Source organism: Barbus barbus (genome assembly GCF_936440315.1).
Source record: "Barbus barbus genome assembly, chromosome: 17".
Classification (NCBI taxonomy): domain Eukaryota; kingdom Metazoa; phylum Chordata; class Actinopteri; order Cypriniformes; family Cyprinidae; genus Barbus; species Barbus barbus.
Window position 1 is genome coordinate 11,901,782 of NC_136745.1, and position 24,856 is coordinate 11,926,637.

The following is a 24,856-nucleotide window of genomic DNA, read 5'->3' on the forward strand; positions in this document are numbered from 1 at the left end:
TTTTTTTATTATTGTTTGGCTCACTGTGCTAGAGGATACTGACAGAAATCCATCCGAATGTAGACTTTTGAAAGTAATTGAATAATTCACACTACCTATTCTCTCAGTTCTTCAATGGTGTTGTTTTTATGAAAAACTGACTACATAAAATACGAAGTAGCTACACACATTTTAATTAGAATTTAAACAATTTCATTAAGTACAAAATTGCTACCCAACTTACTGAATGAACTGTACAGCCTTTCATTTGTAAAAAGGAAATACACCTCAGTCTACTGCTAGCTCAATAAAATACCCCTTTAATGGAAATACAGTATAAATAAGGACATAAATTGTCTTATTGCGGTTATAAAATGATTAAGGATTACACTTTATTTTAAAGTGTCCTTGTTACAGTGTAATTATACATTTAAGTACTAAGTAATATTAATTAACTATATGTACTTAAGATATGGTTGGAATTAGGGTTTGTTTTAGGGTTACTTGCATGTAATGATGCATGATTTATTATTATAATAGTAAGTACATGTAACGTGTAACAAGGACACCTTAAAATAAAGTGATCTCAATAAGGTTCTGTGCATTTCTGTGTGTGTGTGTGTATATGTATGTATATATATATATATATATATATATATATATTCATCTTATAGCACAACCTTCATACTTAAAATAATGACATCAGCTACGGTGATGACCCAGCACTAAATGGACTGGACGTCTGTCATCTGTGGACAAAAGTACAATACTAAATCAACATCAAACATTAAAGCTCAGAATTCAAAACATCCAAAATTCTGGGCCCTCTGGACCCAGCCAAAGCTCAGGAGAGAATAAACAGAACTCCCTGACCGAGGTGATGCAAAGACCAAAATGGCCTTTAAATCCTTTAAAAGCTCTGATATGTGATATCACATCCCTAGACAAGCCTTTGATTTCTGCTCCAATGATGACTAACATTTGGCTTTTGAAAACACAAGTGCATAACACCATGTTCATGAGTTATCTCAATCTATTATTACATTATTCTGCAAAACAGGTTGTACTTTAACTGTGGAAATTACTTGTGACCGAATGAGGTTTGTGTAAAAGACATCATGCCAGAAGTACATTTTTTACAGATGAGTAGAAATGTTGTGAACCAGAGGAAAGCATCCACTGTCGACTAAACACAGACCCTTTGAACAGCCTGTTCAACCTAAAGACACAAAAAGAGTCTTTAAAAATACAGAGAGCCGAAGTGTTGTACATTACTCTTTAAATGACTGTATTCGAGGTTTGGATAACATTTGCTTACACTTCACTAAGTGCTGGATCCACTTTGTTTTTAAGGCTGCAGGGATCTGCTGCTCATGAATCTAACAAATTTGATGAAAAATATGACGTAATGTCACAAACGTAAGGTGTAAACTGAGCTTCAAATTCACAAAATGGAAATTAAAGAAAGATCCACAAATACATTTTTAAAAAGAAATTCAAAAATCACAAAAGAATAAAATGACATTTCGATGTGAGCACTATGTAATGGAAAATAATGAACGGTAAAGCAAAGCCGACTTGATTTGAGTGTAATTTGCAATAATGACTGGCTGACTGTATTGCATGTCTACTTAAATCAATAAAAGGACATGAAATATTGATACGAGTTAAAATGATTTAAATGTGTGTATACGAGACAAACGAAACAGCTCTGTAGGAAATTATACACTAAATTATAGTTATCCATTATTATATATAAAAAAAACATTTAACACAATGCTGCAATTGACCAATTAAAATGAAATATCTTCAAATCGTTATGAAATAAACTCCAAATTTAGTTGGTACAGGTTACTATAGTGCTAAAAAAAAAAAACACACAAAAAACTAACAAACAACAACACAAGAACATTTGGATTTCATTTATGTTTAATAAATGTAAACATTCCAAACTGAAAATCCTACAAACCATTTGACATTTAGAAGAAACACATTCAAGCAAATGTTCCCAAATGCACAGATGACAGTGGATCAAAAACGTATCCAAGCTTCTCAGATGCTTCATTACAAACGGACAATGATATAAATACTCCACTGTGCATTATAAAGCTGTTAGATGACAGAGAGAGAAAGAAACAGCCTGACAGTGAATTGCCATACAAGGATCGGAAACAGGCTCAGGTTGATCTGAGTCATACCACACACACACACACACACACACTCTCCCTCACAGTAGTGCACAAAGGCAATTCTTCAAGACGTGTCTGTCAATAAATAAGGCTATTCACAAAATTCAAGTCTCATAAAACAGGGGCTAACACCTCCTCTACGTAAACGAAAATAAATTACATCGGTATTTCAGAGCTAATTTATAAACAGCTCCAACACTCAAAACTATACGACATCAATATGCACAATAAGGCATTGCCTTTCAGCAGACGAGATCAGGAAAAAAAAAAAAACTTCAAATGTCTTTAAATTCTACATCACATGACACAGGCAGCGCTCAGATCCTGTCGAGTATCGTAATGAGCAGAAGAAACCGTTGACTTGTACATTATGATTAAAGAGTGAAATTCCTTCAGCATGGAGACCTAAGAACATACACAGATGATGCTGCTCTGAAATGGGAGTTATATTAGAATAACTAGTGAAAATGACTTGACACATTACAAACGTTTTGCAAAGCATGCAGAGTTAAAAACCTACGGGAGGTATCAGGTGTGTGTGAGTACTATGGCTCGATGTCATCATCTTCCTCCTGGGGCGTGGCTTCTCTGCGTGGGAGGGGCATTGCATCAGTTCCCAGAAGCCCCCTACGCAGGACGTATGGACAAGCCGGCCCGCTGGGAATGTCAGCAAATCCTTCAAAAGATAAAAAAGAACAGTTCTCCCATAAAAAAAAACAAATTGGCTGAAAATTTACTCGCCGGCAGGCCATCCAAGATGAGAGGAGTTTGTTTCTTCATCTGAACAGATTTGGGGAAATTTAGCATTACACTTTATCACCAATGGATCCTCTGCAGTGAATGGGTGCCGTCAGAATGAGAGTCCAAACAGCTGATAAAAACATCACAATAATCCACACGACTAGTCCATCAATTAACGTCTTGAAGTAAAAAGCTGTTTATTTTTAACTTCACTTAAATTTTTAACTTCAAACTGTTGTTTCCAGCTAAATTTAATGCTAAATTTCTCCAAATCTCTTCTGTTCTGAACAAACTCATCTCGGATGGCCTGAAGGGGAGTACATTTGTAACAAGTTTTCATTTTGAAGAATGTTTGGTTTTTAATATAGGAACTAACCTTTCATGACAACCTCTGGCAGGCCATACGGTTCATATTCTGTCTCGTCGTAAGCGACAGACATGCGGTTGCGGTTTTGCCGGATGCGTTCAGCGAGGTGACCTGGGTCATTCCTGGGGAACACGCTGGATAACAGCAGTTGGTTTGTAAAAGCCTGTGGGGTCAGAGAGAGGGGCGGCGAGGCTGCAGGCTCTTTATCGCCTTTATCTTCCACCATCACCAGCCGTTCTCCATCTGTTTGGGTGCAGGCGTGGACGGGTGGCTGTTTGTCCCCCAAAATCAGATCTTGGCTCTCCTCTGTCTGAGTGGATACACTCTTCACCTCTGTTCTGACCTTGCTGACCTCTACCATTTTACATGGAGCAGATTCATGCTTGATTGGCTTTTCCACATGTTTGTTCTGTTTATCTGTTGTTTTTCCATGACAATGTCCGTGTTTATCCGAATCAACAGTTTCCATAGTTTCAATCTCATTATGCTCAGGGCATAACACACCAGAATTCTGGAAGTCTGCAGTCCCGTAGGACTCTGTGATTGGATTTGAGTTGATTACCTCGGTCTGATATTTGGTTGAGATGGAAACACTGATTAAGGCATATTCTTGGCTGTTCACACTAGCATCTTCTGCTTCGGTCTGATCCTCAGGAGACACTGAGGCAACTGTCTGAGAATCTGAATTACTGTAATCTGTTGGCTTGGTCTGTGGAGCTGACAGCTTGTCTTTAGTGTTACTACTCATATCTGAGACACAGACAGGAGGACTTTTGTTGTTAACAGAGCTGCTTTCACATTTGTGTTGAGCATGTTCTTTGATCATTACATTCTCATTTCCAGACATAAGATCCTGAAAAGAATTAAATGAATAGGTCTGTGATCATCTGAATCGCATTTTATTGCAGACAAATAGAAAGGTCTGTCATTTACCAAATTTCAAACGCTTATTACTATATTAGGGCTGCACAATTTGGGGGGATTTTAATTTCATTTCATAATATTGTGACATCAGTACTAATATTTATGGCTTAATTTCTCAATTTACAAATGTTAAACCATCAATCTTATATTTTTTGTCTGAAATCCACAGAGAGCTCTTATGGTTTTAGTTTGATTAATCATACAGCCCTAGACTATATCTTTATTCAGTCTATATTCAAAAATGATTTTCAGCAGAATGTTCATGCAGTCATTTTCCATACAATAAAAATTAATGAGTTAATGCACTTTTGTTGTCACTTTCCCCAATCACACTCATTGTATAAAAAAGGCAACCCATAATAAAAAATAAAAATTAAACAGGTTTGCAGTGAAATGAGGGAAAGTGAAAGACCCCAAATTTCATTCGTGGAAAACTATTCTTTAAAAGTACAGTTCCACACTTTCAACAGTTCAATAGTTCAACGTTTTTCCATATGTAAATAATGACATGCATTATGAAATGTTATTTACCTTATCAGGTCCTTGAGATCCTCTCACATTGCATGTCATTTGAGTTTCAGGTGACACATGCACCCCCAAGTTGGTCTGGTCATTTGTGTCGGCTAATCCGGATCGATTTGTCACATCTTTGACAGTGCACTGGTGCATCTTGGTTCTACAGCAGACAGAGCACAGACTGAAGGGTCTTGCGTTAAGGGTCCTATATAAACATCGCTCATTCACTGAACCTGTGTTTACCTTCCCCATCTCAGGACCAACATACCCATAATTCACGTTAAGTACCTCACACTGCCTTTAAAATTATTATGAACAAACGCTGTTTACATTACTATGTAGCTTATCGCATATTTATCTTCAACAAATGCCAGTCAAAGGATGTTACCTTGTCATTTGGGACTGCGTGTGCAGCTTTCTAGTACTGCAGGGGAGGTACAGCTCGAACTCTTTTAGCACGATGGAGGGTGAGTTGTTTCCCACGGTTTCTTCTAAGAGCTTCCAGAGTTCTAGTTCTTCAGCTTGTGTCCTGTTCTGCTCAGAGAGGTGCTGGATTTGCTCTTGTAATGCCTGGATCTGGAGGACACAGAGAATATGAATCAAAAATAACAAAATGAACATGATATAAAAGGAGTTTTCCCAATTAGGTAATCTTAGGATTAACACTTAGGGTTAAGGGTTTGTTTTAATGTGCAATAACAGTAGTGGAGCATTACTGGACAATGACATGCTGTGATATCACAGTATTTCATCTGCTATTCATCAAGTCATGTTTCTGCGCTCATTGAAAATGAAAATGCTGTATGAAGTATCAAAATCAAAACCAATCAGAACATACTTTTAGTTTAATATACAGTCGTGTGATTTCACCGTAGATCACTGACAGCATACGCAATATCGTATTCATCATCGCAGATGAATCGCCTTCGATAATGAACGCGATGTAGCTTGTCAGTGACCTACGGCTCTGTGTATTAAATGCCGCTCCATCTGAAACCAATTGATGGAGATTTACCGCTAATCACGGAACTAGCTTTACTGACGCGATGCGCATGGCAATCGCGTGCGATATATCACCCACCCCTACAGTGACATAACTTTTCCTCCATATTGACATGTAAATCCGAGTGAAACGGATTATTGAAATAGAAAAATTAGGGGTGGGACTTGGTTCTATCCATTGGTTGTTGACAGGATGAAAGTATATCGGAATGTGAACTTGCAATTAATATTAAAAAAGGGGCAGGGTTTAAACAAAACCGGAGAGGTTTTGTCATGTAAGAGAGAATCCTGTCTCAAGATTGAGATCAAAAATAAAAAACAATATTAAACATGTATGTTCACAATAACATCATTAATGCACTTAGAAAACTGATAGGGTGTATTTCCCATTCATGCCAACAAAACATTTCCATTTTAATAAAACATACCTGCTCCTGAAGAGACTGAACCTCTGCTTTGGAGTTTGCATGAAGAACAATCAGCTCCTCCTGTCCTAATGGAGAGCCACTTTGTACTTGTACTAACCCTTCCTTTGTGCTTGACAATTCTTCATTTTCAGTGTTCACTAAAAGTAAGGCACCATCTTGTTTAGCACAAGTGTCTTCACCCAAGTGTTTCAGTTTCAATTTCAACTCTTCATTCTCTTGTTTAACACTCAGAAGCTCTTCCTTTATCACATCTCCTTGTAGAGCAAGTTCTGAATTCTGAGCCTTCAACACAAGCTGAGAATCCTGTAATTCCTTTGTTACTCGTTCTAGCTCTTTGATATCACCTGTGGAAGGTTCTGGAACGTGGTTTTGGAAGTTAAGAACATCCAACTGTTCATTTTGCAATACAGAACTTGTGTTCTCATTAGTTAACTCCGAAAGTCTGGGGGCTTCTGAATCAGCACTAGAATTCAGAGCATTTCCACAATGTACATCTGAAGTGAGACATAATTCATGTGACTTGGAAGCTTCAGTCACCTGTAGCTTATCAGATATCTTACTAGTGTTGGTTTGGTCAATGTTTTGACAAACAGGAAGCTGTACAGTAGGCCGTGAGACCTTTTCCTTCAGAACCGGTTGTGTATCATCACTAAACATTTCATGGTCGCTTATGCTTGTATTGCTGAAGACCGAATCACAGCTTAGTTCTCTTGAGATTTCTGAAGACAGTTCAGGAAGCGTAGAGACTTCATTGGGGGCAATGGTCATCCTAGTGTGTTTTTCGTCTTCAAGAAGACAGATTTTCTCTTGACATTTTTGCAATTCCTTGCTTTGCTTCTTGAGGGCACACTCTTTATCGTGCAACTCTTTAAGCAGGTTCTCAATATGCTTGCTCTGGCTTTCAAAAGCTTGGGTAAGGTTCTTGGTCTGAGCGGTCACTTGCTTCTGTAGTTCATCCAGCTTTCTTTGAGCTAGTTTGGCCTTATCTGACTCTCGGTCTCGCGCTGCCCTCAGGCGCTCCAGCTCTAAAACTAAAACGGTAGTGCTGTCCAAATCTGAGGCATCTTTGCTCAATGCTTGAGTCCTGCCTATCTCTACAGCAGAGGTCTTGTCCTCTGTTGGTTTAGTTTGTGCTCCAAGATCCATAATCAGCTCCATTGTTCTGGTTTCTTTGCAGACCATTGTGTTCTGAAGGTTCACAGAATCACAGATGGACTCTTGATTGTCAGGAGAAGGAACCAAGTTTTTGTTTTCTATAACAGCAAGATTCTTATTGGTGTTTGGATTGTGTTCAAGTTGTAAATATGTGAGGGGAAGATTGTCTTTTGATATCTTCTCTTCCAAACTCCTAGATTTTCGAAGATTGTCCAGCTCTTCTTGAAGCTGTGCAATCTTTAGTCCTTCCAAATCCTCTTTTCTGATCCGTTTCCCTTCCTCTTCTCTCTCTCTCTCTCTTTCCTCCCGTTCCTGTGAAAGCTTGAGCTGAAGGTCTTGCAAGTCCTTTTTCATTTTTGCCATTTCTTCCTCCATGCAAGTCTCCTTTTCCTCCATCTCAGCCAAGACGTTCTTCAGCTGGGTACCTTCTTCCTGGTCTCTTTCTATATCTTTTAGCTTCTTCTCAGTTTCTTGTTGTAGTGCATCAAGAGTTTCTCTCAGTTTTGTGCTCGCTTTCTTCTCTTGCTCCAGCTGGGCTTCCAGTTTTGTCATGCTGTCTTTGAGCTCAAGAGCTTTAGCACGTTGCTGCTCTGTCTGTGTCGAGTGTTTCCGGCTCAACTGTTTCAGTTTGGTCCTAGCCTCGGTTTCAGCTCTTCTCTGGGTTTCGAGGTCTTCAAGTCGCTTCTGAAGCTCATATTTCACATCTCTAAGTTCATCACGAAGTTCTGCGTTCTCCTTCTTCAGATCTTTTAGAGGAGCAGAGTCGAGTTTTTCTGTTTTGCCTGATGAGTCATCTATCTGTAGGCTACAAGAGATGGCCGATTCACTTTTAGGCCTTGTGCCGCTGGTTGACTCACACATGAACGAGTCTGTGTCCACATCTTCAATACCCGTGTCTTGTTCTGTCACTGAGGTCTCTACATCAGTCTCACTCGGTCTCAGAGAGTCACTTGGATGTGTTTGGATTCCTCTTCCTTTAAATTTGTGTGATTCCTCAGACTCAGATTTTCCAATGTGCTCTGAGTCGATGCCCTCTCCTGGCTCTCTGCCAGAGGGGTACTTCATTCTCTCCTCTTCTCTTGTTCGCCCTGTTTTAGGGGCTTTCTTTTTCTGAGAGGAGTTGTTGCAGGGAGGAGAGCGGTCATGATAGAGGGAAACGGAGGGAGACAAGTGGTCTCCTGCAGAGCTGAAGTGAGGAGAGGCCACAGCTGGAGGAGGAGCAGCCAGTTGAGCTACAGAAAAACAAAGAATCAAGAAAATAAAAATGAGCAAATAATATGGTAAATATAGGCAATTATTTGACAAAAAAAAGTTTTATATACATTTTATGTGATATAAATGATCATTTAATATTTATATTATTAAAAGCTCTGGCATTTGTTACTTCAAGTCATAGTTGAGTAATAGTTCAATATTATGACACTCAAGAACAGCAGTAATAATGTATTAAACTAATAACACATTATTTTATTCAGGTTTCTAAAATGTATGGTCTTATAAACCATAAATGTAAATAATAAAGGTTGGGAGGATTTGGGGGTCCATTGCTTTGGCTGGCTTGTCTAACCCATCACAGACTTTTTGTAATGTACAGTGATTTTTGAAGGTGTTTTGTCAGAAGAGGGAGACAAACAAAGATGTGTGTAACGCCAAAACACACAAGCGCAGTTCTCTGTGTGGACCAGATTCCTTCCAGACTCACCCTGCAGTTCTTTAATGAGCCTGAGGGCCTCAGCAAGCTCTTCAGTCAAACGCTTTACTTCTTCCTGTAGAGCTTTCTCCTGTTTCTTCATCTGCCCCAGAGACACGGTGAGACTCTCACAATCCCTCAGCGCCTCCTACAGGACAAGATGAGAAGTGCACATATTGCACAAAGCACAACAGTCTTGTCAAATGAGATTAATGATTAAAAGACATGAGACAGCCATAAAACTACATTATACAACTGTGTTGTATAAACAGATATTATACAAAAAGAATTTTAATAGTGAACAGTAAAGCAACCATAATCCTCAAAGTGTTTAGGGAGAGGCATGCTGGAAAAAGACACACCTAAATACACAAAATGAAAGCATTCAAACGGACAATGAGGTTATCCAACTACAATCCTGATCTGCATATGTATATTAAACATAATAAAAGCTTTAGGTGATTATAATACATGACTCATATTGTACACATACTGTCTAAAAATAAAGCGCTTAAACCCAAGCCTGAGCGTGAAACAGAAGTCATAAGGAGATAATGGTGCTATATCTGAGACTGTATTCTGCTGAGTCAGTAACGGCATTGTTGCACTGGGAGCTTCGTCTGTCTATCTGCCTGTCTGTCTATCTGCCTGTCTGTGTGTGTGTGCACTTTGACTGGGTCTCTCTGATCAGTACTGTATGTGCGTTTCTGATCTAGCTATGCACTACAGTTCAAATGTCTGGGGCCAGTAAGATTTTTTTTTGAAGAAATTAGTCAGCAAGGACACATTAATCAAAAGCAACAGTAAAAAAAAATACATTACAAAGATTTTTGTGTCACATAAATGCTATTCATAAATGATTGTACATCAACTAATACTGAAAAACATTATCATGGTTTCCACTTCCACCAAAAAATATTAATCAGTACAACTGTTTTCAATTTTGTAATTTACTTTTGGGGACATTCCCAAAGAGGAAATAAAGAAGCTATTTATGTATTGTAATAATACCAAAACCTGTATATTACTACTAATTTAGTATTCAAAATGACTCCATTTAAACATCAGTGTGAATGCTGTGTCTAGTCATACTTTGTCTCTCTTTTTTGTCGTTTTATGACAGGGTGAGGAATTAGCAAAAAAATAAAAAATAAATCCCACCCTGTCATAACTGAAGACAGCCCTGCCTTATCTACCAAACGTTGTGACGGGTGACTCAAACTGGACTTTGTGTTGTTGTTATTGAACAGCATTTCTTGTCTCTCTTTTTGAGATAACCTAACACACTTGTATTATATTTTGATGAATGTGAAAAAAATAAATGGCAAGGTATAGATTGATTAAATAAAGTGTCAGATTGGTGAAAAGTCAGTGCATCTCTGTCCCGTCATTCTTAATGAATTAAACTAATCTATTTACTTGACCTTAAAAATGATCAAGCACACAATTTCTAAGTTCTAACTTAGAAACAATATCACAATTTCTAAGCACACAAAATAACCAAAGTTAACCAAATCCAAATATCTCCTTTGACCTTCTCAGAAAGAAAAACTGTTCATAAAGAAATTAAATGTTTTTATATTTCACAGTAAAAAGTCAGATTTTTTCAAATTAAATATTTTATGATCACCAAGGCTGCATTTACATCATTAAAAACACAGTAAGTTTGTGAAATATTATAAAGATTTATTTTTTTATATATAAAAATCATTCTAAATCGTTTTGTTGATTAATATTTTTCTTGAAACCAGATTCATTTTTTCAGGATTCACTGAACAGGTTCAAAAGAACTGCATCTGTTTAAAAACAGAAGCTTTTTGTAACATAAATGTCTTTATGACAAATGAGACAAGGAATCAAATAAATGCATCCTTGCTGAATACATGTACTAATTTCTTTTTTTTTTTTTAAATCTCACTGACTCCAAACTTCTGAATGGTAGTACAACTAAACCTGCTGACGTGTTGACTCTGCCTCTGTCAGGTCAGTGTGATATGCATGTTGTTGTACCATGAGTTTGGCCTCAGTCTGCGTCTCTCTCTTCTGACTCTCTTTCAGGTCAGACTCCGTGTTCTTCAATTTTCCTCTCACATCCTCTAGATCTCTCTCCAAACTCTGCTTCTGCAAACACACCTGAGAGAAAGACAAACAGTCAGCAGAAGGATTAGTGTGTGTGCCAAGAGAATGAGAACGGATCTTCATCATGCCGTGTTTGTGGCAGACTAAGTACGTGTCACTCATTTTCATGCAGGATGCCACATAAACCAATGTTATCGGAACCATGTCAAACAAATGATGAGATTTATTTATGGAATGTAAAATGCAAAATGTCCCTTTCACGTGTCTTGCAGTTTAACGAGATGATGTACAAACCATGCAACATTTAAAGAACTGAATCCAAAGGCTTATTCATGTAAATTTGACATTCATGCAAAGCACACATTTGAAATGTTTATGCTCACTTTGTTTTTATTTCTCTCTATACAAATAGTAACTTTCAGAATTTCAAAACAGCACATTCCATGACCTCAATTCAGGTCATAGTATTAGTTTTGTGTCCCATCAGCACAGAAATACCATTACTGATCTGAGTATTTACAGACATGCTTGCATCACATGTCTCTTATTTTAACACACAGTATCTTATCAGCAATATAACAGAATGATTAATTCTACAGAAGTTACAAAACAGGGCTCAAACAAGACTTGTTTTATATTGGTGAAATATGAGTGAACTGTATGGGTCGAGAGTGATATTTCACTACAAACATACACACACACACACAAACCCTGGGTCATCTCCATATCTTCTGCCTGTACTCAAGTCTCTGGAGAATATAAGGCATTTCTAAAAAAAACTTGCTATGAGTTTCAAACATACATCACACTGAGATTACAACACTGACCTTCGCTCTAGTGTCCTCTGAGGAGGAAAAACAGAAAGAGAAAAAAGGAATAGAACTGTGTGAGAAAACATGAGCAGTGGGAGAATGAGAGAAAGAGAGCGAGAGGGGTGACATTAGTGCATCGACCAGCAGACACCCATACTGGAGCTCCAATGAGACAAAAAACGAGATCCAGAGAGAATAAAGAGAGACAGAGGAAAAGAACAGAAGCTACAGTTTAATTTAGAGTAGAGGTTAGATCTCTGGAAACATCTAGTTTCTCCAAATTACAAAAATAGCTGACTGAACCAAAGCTATTTAAGGAAATAGGAGAAGCGAGTAGAGACGAGTGGTGCTTGTCTAAACATTCATCATTACATTGCCCTATGTGTTCTAATTGGTTACCGGAGCACTGCTATGTGGTTTCTAGAGCCCAAAGTATATTGCATACACTAGGGTATGCATACATGGCATGTGACATTAATTTCATAATCAGCATAGTACACGTTCTGTACACGCAAAGTCAGATTTTTCTAATCAAGAATGGGACTGTTATTTAACAGTCAAAAAAAATGAAAGAGATGTAACAACAGAATACTAAAAAACTCAATAATATTGGTGCTTGGATGAGGGGGGTTAAAAGATACACGCAACTAATTTAAACTAGTACAACATTTTTATTGATCTTATGGAGAGAAATAGAGGTTTCCCCCAGTAAAGGCTGACCACAAAGCAGCGCTCCGCTCACAAATGCTGCTTTATCAGGCATTACATGCAAGAGGAAAATGTTAAAAATATTCTGAAAACAGTAGTTTTCCTTCAAATATACAGTGTTATAAAAACACCCGTGCTGCGTTTTGATTTTGAAACGTAAAGTGCTCATGTTTATTCAACAAAGTCAAAGCCTTTTGGAAAATCTATTGGTGGCAGTCAGTTTTGATATTGTGGCAGGCCACCACAAATAAATCAATGTATGGGAAACACCGTCTCAGATTTCTAAGCCTGTAAATTTGATTACAAAACGCGAACAATACATTTTGTATGGGGCACACATGAACCGTTTTTCTTTACTACTGATTACAGCATGAAATAAATATGAATGAACATCAGAAGACTTCTTGAAAGATCAGTGTTTCAACCTGTGCAAAGATTTCAATAATACAGCTTGCTACGACTATATCCTACGTCATCCATTGGAACGCCACTCTCTCATGAATGCGCAACAACAGTTATCAGAGGCTAGAGATTACGGTTTATAAAGTTTTAAATATGGATATTTTTCTTACACAAGGGTATTCACAGGGTGATTGCTAAAGCACTACCTAGGGTGTTAAAAGGTGGACCTACATTGTTGTTAGGACTTTGCTCTGGTTTTGTAGGGGTTTCCTACTAGATCAAGGCTTGCCTAGCTATGTGTCGGACCCCCTCTTTAAAGTGGAATTTTTAAAGTGGAACACAAAGTAATAGCAATAGCATAACTTCTAAATAACTTACATTTACTACAAAGCTACACTATTTATATAAAGGCTGAGCAACGCCTACACCAGGGGTGCCCAATAGGTCGATCGTGATCTGCCAGTCGATCACGAAGGCAATGCTGGTAGATCGCGCTTTAGGTCAGTGGTTCTCAACCGGTGGGGCGCGAGAGAACTTAAAACTAAAATAATATATTCACTAATGTTATGACTAATATGTTAAATAATGTAAAAAAAAAATATATAGAAATAAAAAAACAGCACCACCTCTCTATGTATTCTGTGATATTCTGTATTTCGGAGCAGCAAACCAGTTTCTCATCGCGCTGTGTGAAATACATACTGAACGGCAGCTCAAAACCGCTGTATGAGCATATGATATGCAAACTACAGCTCTCAGCTGGATAAAAGAAGCCAGTGTCACACTAGTAGCCTAAAGTTTTGATGGACAACGATTGTAATCAAGGTAAAGATGATTACAGTGACATTGTGTAAGTTATAATGATGCGCAAACGAACCGTGTATGTGCGCTCTCGGCACACTGATCACTATAACATCATATTTCTGCTTGAACACAGCTCAGTATATTCTCGTAGTTGAATACAGCAAGTGTTTTATAATGGATTCTCGTGTTTTTTGGAGAAGTTTGCAAGGATCAGTGGTGTTTATGTACATATGGGCATCAGACAGTCCATACAGCGTTCTGACAGGAACTATTTACTGTGGCGTCGAGTTCAGAATGGTTTCATTTTTCTTTAGTATTTTGGTGTGTTTAATGATTCTGAATGGATCTATATGGACCGTAGTTTAGACGCAGTCCTTTGGCATCTCCCTGTGGTATTGTTTGGTATGGCAGGTTGACTCGTGCTCATAGTATGTATTATAGTATGTTTGCAAAAAAGAACATGGAATGTTTAAATCTATTTTGAATTTGTTTTGTTTAAAAAAAAATGCATGTAATTGAAAAGTAATAACAAATACAAAGGTTTTAGTGAAAAGAAACGTTTGGGCTTGCAGTACTGATTTGGAGAGGAAGGGGTCTTGGAGTAAAAAAGGTTGAGAACCACTGCTTTGTAAATGCAGGCACAGTTCTACGTGGGTACTAAGAATTGAACATTATTATTATTTTTTATTATTATAAAAAAAATAAATGAATGCAATATAAAAATACATCCCAACAAGGGATTTTTTTAATGTATTTTATTATTTATTTAATTTTCACTTGGTAGATCTCTGTGAGTTTCTCATTTGAAAAGTAGATCCCCACACGAAAAAGTGTGGGCACCCCTGACCTACACTATTCTAGTCAATTCAGCAGGGTCGCTACATCTAGTTACTCCTCAGCCATGGTACCTTGTCGTACTGAGCCTGCAGCGTGTTGTGAAGTGTTCTGGCCTGCTGGATCTCCTGGTTGAGTCTGTTGCTCTCCTGCTGATGTTGTCTTTCCAGAGCCTGTCTTTCTCTCTGCAGCTCCAACAGCTCCTACACAACACAAATCTCCAGTCACTGTGGGACTTTAAAGCACTGAAAAATCATACATTGTGAAAAGAGCAAACAAAATCAACTCTAAGACAGAAACCTTACAACTCATAGCTAAAAATAAAAGAGCGATGAGGCTGTGTATTTAGCAGCAGGGCAGTGCAGGAAACAATGAATCACAAGCGTGTCCGTGTTCTCCGTCTCACCCTCTGATGATCTCTCTCCATGTCTTTCCTGCGCTGCTCTGCATTGCAGCGGCTGGTTTCAGCATTCTGCCTTTGACACTTCAGTTCCTCCTGAAGGTGCTTCACTTTCTGCTCAGAAGCTTGGGCCTACAGACACATTATAAACATTTAATACTCAGTATAGACAGTGATTTTTAACAAAAATAAATTATTAATAAATTACCCGGTCAGTCTCTTGTGTGATGCGGGTCTGTGCACGGGTCAGCTGGTCTTGCGTGCGCGTCAGGCTCTGTTCTTTGGTGCTGATCTCTCTGTTAGCCTGAGCCAGGCGAGACTCCATGTCCCTCAAGCGCTCAGACTCCAGCTGTGCCTCACGCTGGAGATCTGATACACGCACACGCAGCTCTGAGAGAGACAGACAGTCACTAAATTATTTATGTTATCATTCTGACTGATATTTTTGGCTAGTCTGAAATATGTGTTTGGTGTTTTTAGAATTTAAACGGTAATATATATAAAATAAAATAAAAATCACATTATTTTCAGGACAATTCAGCATTTATTTCCCCTCAAATTCTCATTCCTTACAATGACAAAAAATTCTTAAAGATCCTAAAGTTTTTGGGTTAATATATTCCCTAAAAATGGTTTTGAATTGTCTTCATTTAAATATATTTCAAATATAATTTAGCATCTTGTTCTTTTGGTCATTTTGCTACCATTGTAGCAAAAACAAGCCTGTTTAATTCTAAGGGTCAAAGAGATGCATGAAATAGTCTGGTAAACCATAACTCTCAGTGAAAACCTTAGCTAACTTAGAATATTTAAGAAATGAAATGTTTCAAAAGTGTTGGATACGACCCCTTTAAAACCCTTCTGAACCACTTGCCACAGCGACAGATTATTACAGCCTCTCTTGAGGAATTTACATTCCAGAAAAGTTTACATTCTGGATCCAGAGGCCATTGGAAGGAAAGTGTTTATTGAGAAGAATCAGTGATAGTGTGTTGTAGAGCTGCAGAGAGCTGTCAGTGTCAGCTGTCTGTGGAGATGACCAACCCTGATGACCTCACTGATGACTCACCAACACAAAGAGACAAGACAATGGAGAACATTCATACCACACACATAATACGCTCTTGCTCAACATACACACACCCACTCTCTCTCTCACTAAACCACCTCACAAACGTGTCCCATTCTGGCAACAGATAAGACCAGCATGTGTCAGTGTACACAATTCCCACTTCTCATTTTATTCATTTTACACTGCAAAAAAGCTCAGTACCACAAATCGGCTAATATTAGCATTTACACCAATTAGTTTTTTTTTTTATAAGAAATTAATATTTTTTTAAGCAAAGATGCATTACATTTAAAAGTAACAGTAAACAGAAATAAATGCTGCTCTTTTTTAATTTCTAATCATCAAAGAAAAAATCAAAATGTTAAGCAGCACAACCGTTTTCTACATTGAATATATTGCAATAATATTTCATAAAATGATCGGATAATTTGATCGAATAATGCATCTGTAGATGGGTTACTTTTGCCCCTTGTGTACTAGGATATAATTGGAAACCTGACTACTTCACTCACTAATAATCAGGATGCTTTTGTAAATCCACCTGACATTCAATGAATAAACATGATACTCCCATTTGGTTAATGGGCAAACAAAGCTGCACAAAATAAATAAAACTACACTTTATATCGTTAAACTACCTTAACCTTAAACAGACACATTCTTATGGCAAACGTAGGTACGCAACCAATTTATTTCCAGTCTGAAGCTACGACTGCTGTAAAAATCTCCTACCTCCTTAAACATGCAAATACTACACAAATCTGCTCATGCCACTGACGAGGTTGATCTCATTGGCTGCCATGCCAACACATTGTAAACAGCGACTTTGGACTGCATTTATTTATGATTATTACAGAGCAGACAACTAAATGTCCTGGATTCAAACAATCCACGAAGAAAGATGTAACTCAATCTGCAGTTCAGTATTTAAAAAATAAAGAGCATTATCTGGGTTGGTTGCAAAAAGATTCCTCGTTTCATTTTACTGATTTAAATTCAGCTTTTTGGCGCAAAACTTCTGAAACCACAATAGTGTGTGGAGAAGTTTACCATCTATCTCATTCCTCAAGGCTTCCTCCATCCCTGAGTCACTGTTCTTGATTATGACATCACTGGATGAAACCGAGGAAGCTGGTCGTCCTTTGGGAGTGGACCACAAATCCTCATGTTCCCATGGAAACAAAGAGGAGGGTGTGGACGGTTTCGATTGGCAGATGTTGCGCCGAAGGGGTGGGGATTTATGAGGTTGCTGTGGAAATGGGGAGGAAGCCCCTCCCACTGAGGGCTTGGGGACGTCTCCAAACTGCAGCTGCTGCTACAACAGACAGAACACAGCAAAATGAGTCAGGAAGTATATTCATAAATGACATTTCTTATTAAGAGGTTGCTCTTAAAAGTATAAATGACTTACTCTGGCATGCTGTGTTTTGGTTTCACTCTCTGCTCTGAAACCACCTGCAGAGTTGGAAAACAACAGCAAAAGAATAAAGACGAATAGATCTTTCTAGATGCATCCCACATGCACAAAAGCATACAAAGTTAAAATCAGAGAGAAACAATGCCATCACACATTGTACCACGAAACCAGTCCTTAGGGACCTTCAGAAAAATAAAACACTCCTTCCCCTACTTAATCAGGGGATACATTTTGCAATCTTTGAAGTAGAGCCAGAGACAGAAAAGTGAAAAACAAATGCATTGAGCGTGAGGGGTGCTACCGTTGTTGTCCCAGGGAGAGCTCGTGTTCCAACAAGGTGTGGAAAACAACATGGACTCCCCAGAGCCATTTCCCTTCTGCAGCTTTTCCAGCTCCGCCTCAAGCCTATAGGCAGAGAAAGAATGGAGACGGTGCTTGTTATAGGATGATATAGAAAACAGAGTAATGGGGCAAAAAGGTTTCTGAAAAACTCATTTAAATTCAGTTTGGTGCTACTACCTACTAGCAGTACAGAAATCACTACAGCACCTTAGGCCTGTCCCATAATGACTGCTACACCAGGGTTATTTTGGTTTTAGGTGCATAGCATTAAATATTTTGAATTAGCTTTTCTTTTTATTTTCATTTTCAGTTAAGCAACTCTGTGATGTGCTTTTGTCATCTTCATGAGATTTTTTTTTTTTTCTTTTTTTTTTAGTACTTCAAATTAAACATTTTATTTAATTTAGTTTAAGACAACATTTCTATTTTTTATTTAATTATTTCAAATATATTCAAATTAGTGCTGTCAAATGATTAATCGAGACTAATGGCATGCAAAATAAACGTTTTTGTTTACAAATGTGTATGTGTGTACTGTGTATATTTATTATGCAGATATAAATACACACACATGCATATTTAAGAAAAATATGTTAAGTTTATATATTAAATATATTTATATATGATATATTTATATTCATATAAATTATATACATGTAAACGCATGTAAATATTTTCAAAATATTATGCTGTATGTGTGTCTGTATATATACATAAATTTACACAGTACTCACACATGTATTATATAAACAAAAAATTATTTTTGACGCTAATTTTAATATTTCTGTTTTTTTTTTTTTTTTTGTAACTTTTTTTATGTTTTCATCAAAAAAAAAGTATTTCAGCTTCATTACAATTAAATAATTTTTTGTTGCTTGTTTTTGTTAAGGTTTTAAAGGAATAGTTCACCCAAAAATTAAAATTCTCTCATCATTTACTCACCCTCATGTCATTCTAAACTTTCTTTCTTATGTTGAACACAAAAGATGTTATTTTGAAGAATTTTGATGAACCAAACAGCTCCTGGTCCCAATTGACTTCCATAATAGGGGGAAAAAATACTACGGAAGTCAATGGGCACCATCAAATTGATTACCAGCATTCTTCAAAATATCTTTTATGTTCAACATAAGAAAGAAACTCATACAGGTTAGGAAGGACATAAGGGTGAGTAAGTGACAAATTTTTAATCTCTTTAACTGCTAAAAACACAGTATTAGGCTTAAATAACAAATGTATTTAAATGTTATGTCTTTTCAAAACAACAATAACCAGAAAGTTGATAAAAAAATAAATAAAGGAAACTTCCACTTTAAAGGAATACTCCACATATTCATTTTTGGGTCAAGTATTTCTTTAAGGGACATTCATATTGACAGGGATATGTAGCAACAAAGCAACCAAAAAGTCATTAATTTTTAATGAGAGTGGGTGATGAGGCAAACCAAACACCGGAGACCCTTGGCTATGCAACACAATTCAGCAGAGTTAAATTTTATACAAATACACTGCACCAATGAAGGTGCAGGACGTGGATGTCACATAATCCACTTCCCAATACAGTTAAATTTGAGTGTGCGTGACTGATTTGAGCGTGCGATATTCAGCAACTTCTCTGATTGGTGGATCTCTCTTTAGGATAGTGGGTTTCCCTTTTTTTTATTTTTTTGTCCGCACATGGAGGTCAATGGAAACCAAATCTGTTACCCACATTCTTTAAAATGTCTTCTTTTGTATTCAGCAGAATAAATGCATACAGGTTTGGAACAACATAAGGGTGCGTAATGGATGACAGAACTTTGATGAGGGGTCCAAAAACAATTTGGGGTTAGAACAGGATAAAAAAAAAAAAAAGGTTAGTTAAAAAAATTTTGCACAACCCTAATTTGGAACATTCCTTCATTCTTGAATATAGAAAAATAAATACAGTAGTGATGCAAGGATCAATGTAAGAATAAAATGACATTTCAACTGCTAATCATTGTCACATGATTTGGTTCAGTTTGGTATGTAAACAGACAGGATGATTTGTATGTGCATGTCTCACCGTTTGATCTCCTGTGTGAGGTTTTGTGTCAGCTTTCTGGCAGATTCGAGTTGTCCCTCTAGAGAGTGCACCTGACCTGTTTTGACCTGCAGGTCGTGAGACAGACGCTCTCTGGCCCGCACCTCCACCTGCTCCGCTTCACGCACTCCTCCCAGCTCCCTCTGAAGCGCAGCCAGCTCCACACGCACCTCCTCATACTGACAGAGAGGAAGATGCTACATAACACATCCCGCACAGTTTGTGCTACAGCTGTGCTGAAACTCTTGGCCAACTTTCCATTTGGTGTCCTTCCAGGCAGCTTTTCTGCATTGCTATAGTGCCTCTGTTAACCCTATAAAAAGCCTTCTGTATCATATTTGATACATGAATTGCTAAAGCCTCTAAATTATCATTATAAAAACTCAGAAATCTGTTGCACACAATCTACTACATGCCTTCAGTTGTTTGATCGATAGTTCATATGTTTTTAGCAAGCAAAAGGCATTTTAGTATAATTGTAAAAACATGCACCTTCAAGTCGTGGTTCATGTTCATTTTTATAAAGTAAACAAGAATACAATTTATATTTTCAGTAATATTTCAAAATGAACACTTACTGGACTGAAACAACTTTATTTGATTATTTATACTTTTTTTTTTTTTTTAGAAAAATCATGTTTAAATGTGAATAGCAAATATTTTATCCATTAAGGCTTTTGAGGAAAGTTTATTTGTTCATCTCTCAAACAACATTGAGACTACAGAGTTTTTTGTTGCATAGAGTGTATTGGACAAAAGCCAAATTGTCTAAAATCAACCCTGGTTTTGATCCATCTTGTGATCGGTGTCAACAAGCTCCAGCTACTCTTTATCATACTTTTTGGCTTTGCCCAACATTGACCTCTTCAGTGTGCATCAATTTTTTAAGTAAATTTCTGAATGTTTTATTTCAGATATTGAACCATGCCCCCTAGTAGCATTATTTGGATTCAACCCCACAAATGTTTTCTTGTCACCCTCACAATCAAATGCGCTTACCTTCTGCTTGATAATTGCTAAAAGGCTTATATTACTGAACTGGAAAAATCCTTCCTCACCAAACTACTTTGCACGACCTGATGCAGCTTATTCAAATAGAAAAGATCAAATTTACAATACTTGGCAATACAGAAATATTTCACACTACTTGGCAACCCTTCTTAAAGGAAGCAGTAAGAAAATAAGAAAAACCCTTTCTCTATACCTGGCCTTTACGGTTTCTTTCCCCTGATTTACTAACAAATGGAAAGCACAGAGAAAAACAAAATACATATTGTTGGAAATGTTTATGTATGTGCAAGTCTTTTCCCCCTTTTTATTCTTCCTCAGAATTGTTCTAACTACTGCATTTTATGTATATATTCATATTTACTTTTTTCTTTATTTTTATTCTGTTCTTGGTGCTAGCATTCATATTTGTAGGCTATTTTGTGTTTGACTCGGAGAGTAAGGATTTTTTTTTTACTAATTTAATTTTGATCTCTGTTTCTTCTATTTTCTTTTTGTTTCTCTCTGATCAGCATCAATAAAAAGAGTTAAACTAAAAACTACAGAACTTTAATCATGCAACTAAGAAATTAAATAGCATCTCACTAATAAAAATGTGTGGGAGATACAGAATTACTGTTATAAATATATCATTGATTTACGTTAGAATTTCATCTTACTTTCTGGCCTTAAAATACCAGCAACTGAACTGAATTGCATGTTTTTGTTCAGTTATTTTTCAAGCTCCATATTCTCACTGTATATATATATATTATAAATTATGAAGGGCTAATGTATCAAATACCATGCTCAAAAAAATGTTCAATAAACTGATCCGTTAAAAAAAAAGCTTTTCAGACTATTATTTTATATGTCAGGCTTTACAAGGTTAAAATGCTCACGTACATATCTCTCAATTAAACCGCCATAACTCACTTTCTGCTTCTGTTTGTGCAGCGCTGCTTCTGAGTTGTCCAGCTGCAGTTGCCTCTGCTGCTTTTCCTTGTTCAGTTTCTCATTCTGAGCCTGAAGCTGCTGAACCTTCAGTAGGACGTGACCCTTCAGACCCACGGTCCAGTTGTCTCCGGCCCAGCTCATCGCCGCAGGTGCTTACAGACTGATGCTTCAGAAAGCTCAGCTGCTCATCTTCCAGTGCTGAGACAGAAGAGATATAGAAAGATCTTGAAATGTTGTTCACGAGGATCTAGTGTGCTGCCTCAGGGGAGACACTCTCAGCTGTCTGTACTTGTTTCAGACCAGAAATATCAGTTCACATACTTTTAACATTCACTAATGACTAAAAGTGTTTGTCAGAGTGTTCATGGAAACACTCTTAAGGGACTTTTGCTGCCAAAACACCACAAGTTAAACTGAAAACAGGAGATTCTCTGATTGTTCACTCATCCAAACCTGTATGGCATGCTATTTTCTTTGTAACACAAAAGAAATACTGACAATTGCGCTGGTTGTTTTTATCCATGGAATTACAAAGGACAGGGACTGCCAGTTAAACTCAAAAAACAGATTAGTCCGATTCAGGAATGAATCATTCAGACCGCCTTTTGTGTAACAGATCAATAAATTCAATGAAATTATTGGACTCAAAAGAACAATTCATTCACAGAATGAACACGCGAAGTTGAGCTAAGCCAGATGTCAAGATTTTTTGAGTTATTTTGGTTAGTTTTGTGAACAGTATTTTCAGAAGACATCGGAAAATTTGGATTATAACGCTTGTATGCACCAATTTTACGATACTTGTTGATTTTATATTATTGGTGATTTTACAGCTTAATGGGTCCAGTTCTTATTCACTTTCATTATAACTGGATATATTTCATTTAAACACACACACAACCTATATACATACATTGAATTAGTCCATGTTTGTTCTACAAATGAGCTAAATAGACATTTTCATTTTTGGATGAACTACTCTTTGAAGGGAACTTGCATAATTTCACTAAAGCAAAGGTTTAGACAGTCCCCCACACACCCACACACACACACACATAGTGAAAGTCTCTATTTTACATTAACCCTCAATCTCTTGCTTTAGTTTCTCTTCTCATTCACTGACAGAGAGAACTGGATTGTCAAAAGAGAGGAATGAGGAAAATCTGGCCTATGAATCTGTGAACTGTGAAACTGTTAACATCCTGGTCAGATCTCTCCATGCACCTTCATTTCCATTACAAAGCATCAAAGATGATGCTTTCAAATACAGCTGACGCCAGGCTGGGTTAATAACCGTTTTGGCTACCGAGATGATTATACACGTTAAACAACAGTCTTTCCTTACGTTTACAGTCAGCATCCACTGTATATTTACAAAAATAAGCCTCAGCGAATTTATGAATCCTACTATGGCGAAGGCCTGGCTCATGAATATCAATTAAGATTTGTGAATGAATACTATACTTAATATTCATGAGCTAAACCTTCGCCACAGTAGGATTTGATGACGGGTTTTGAGCAAACTGGAACCTGAAGACCTTCAGAAGTGCAATAAAAATAGTATATTTCTCGAGAAAGACAAACGCAGAGCAAAATAGTGTCAGATAAAACGAAATGTTAATGTTACAGCGAAATCAAAACAATGTGGCACCACTTACCGAGACCGATGGCTGTTAATAAAGTAGACCCGATATGTATATCTGTTATATGTGAGGAGTCTGGTCGTTTAACGTTTTTCCAGATTGTCGGCAATTTTAACCGTCAAACCTGAGCGCGTGCGGTCGCTGTATCTAGTGCTCCTCACAGAACCGCCTGCGCCGAGCTTGATTTGGCGAGGGGCGTGTCTAGGGTCCGTGACGTTCATAAAAAGGCGGGGCCTTGAGAGGTAACCAGAAGTGCAGTGGCACCCGCAGGTCACCGACAAGAACCTGTTTTTTTTTTTTTTTTAATGCATTTTTAACACTGCATTTCGCTCATCAACTAAAGTAATATAAAATATTTTATATTAAAAATATATAATTTTATAATATATATATATATATATAGATATATATATATATATATATATATATATTTAAATACTTGAGTAAACAATCTTTAATGTTTTAATGTTCTTTAATGACTGTTTTAGATCACATTATTTTCCATTCACATTATTTTCAAAGAAGTATTTCCAGATCTGACAGGAAAAAAACTTGGAGATTTGTAAAAATGTTTGTTAATCACTCTGTTAAACTCGTTGAAAAGTTTTTCAAAAATTAGGTTAGAAATGAGCTGGTTCCCATCCCAGCTAACAGGGAACATTCTCAGAACTGGCCAGGCTCTCAAAAGTTATGAGCAAACATTCCTCCAGTAACGTTAATACAACGTTCAGTCCAAGTTATCTGGTCTTTATTAACGTTCTTAAGACTTTAGCAGCAAAAAAAAAAATGGTTTATGGAATGTTTTTCTAAAACAATTAAGATGGACCTTCTAACTTCGTCTAACTTTAGTTTATTAGTTTCAGATGGTTCAGAAAACATTCAAAACTAATATTCCCATAATGTTGTCTCTAACATTTACACATAGCTACAAGAAATAAACAACAACAAAAAAAAACACATTTTAAACATTTAAAAAGGCGGACGATTTGGACGTTAACAGAACATTCAGAAATAAAATTTTCATAGCTTAATGAGAACATTAGCAAAACTTTTCTAGAATATATTTTTGGATATTTTAGGAACCCTGAGTTTATAATGGGTTTAGTTTCTCTGTAAACATAGAGATCTACAAATGAAGAGTTCAGACGCAAAAGCCTCTAAATGCCATCTGAAATTTTCTTCTAAAATGAGCATTTTTATCAGGCCTCTATATTTATGTTCAGTTATTTCACTTTAATTGCATAGAAAAGGACCTATACATTGCCATTAGAGTAAAATTACTGAACCTAAACATAGCAGCCTAATAAAAATTGTAATTTTAGATGAAAATTTCAGACGGTATT

The 24,856-nt window shown here is 37.0% G+C and overlaps 1 protein-coding gene across 2 annotated transcripts; it reads right to left on the bottom strand.

The window, feature by feature from the left end:
- Positions 1 to 1,893: 1,893 nt before the first annotated feature.
- Positions 1,894 to 23,699, bottom strand: LOC306883455 (uncharacterized protein). 2 transcript variants are annotated; one of them, XM_079438733.1, is made up of 17 exons: positions 23,529 to 23,699; positions 21,850 to 22,068; positions 19,909 to 20,105; positions 17,821 to 17,924; positions 17,514 to 17,557; positions 17,153 to 17,417; positions 15,239 to 15,420; positions 15,037 to 15,162; positions 14,705 to 14,833; positions 11,002 to 11,124; positions 9,004 to 9,139; positions 6,147 to 8,533; positions 5,105 to 5,292; positions 4,732 to 4,876; positions 3,286 to 4,129; positions 2,689 to 2,844; positions 1,894 to 2,600 (listed from the first exon to the last, which is right to left on the bottom strand). In XM_079438733.1, the coding sequence occupies exons 2-16, from the start codon at positions 22,009 to 22,011 to the stop codon at positions 2,714 to 2,716; spliced, it is 5,163 nt and encodes a 1,720-aa protein (XP_079294859.1). In that variant the 5' UTR covers positions 22,012 to 22,068; positions 23,529 to 23,699; the 3' UTR covers positions 1,894 to 2,600; positions 2,689 to 2,713. The 2 variants fall into 2 exon arrangements, with proteins under 2 accessions (XP_079294859.1, XP_079294858.1); XM_079438732.1 differs by having other exon boundaries at positions 1,894 to 2,573; positions 23,529 to 23,695.
- Between the last annotated feature and the right edge of the window lie 1,157 nt (positions 23,700 to 24,856).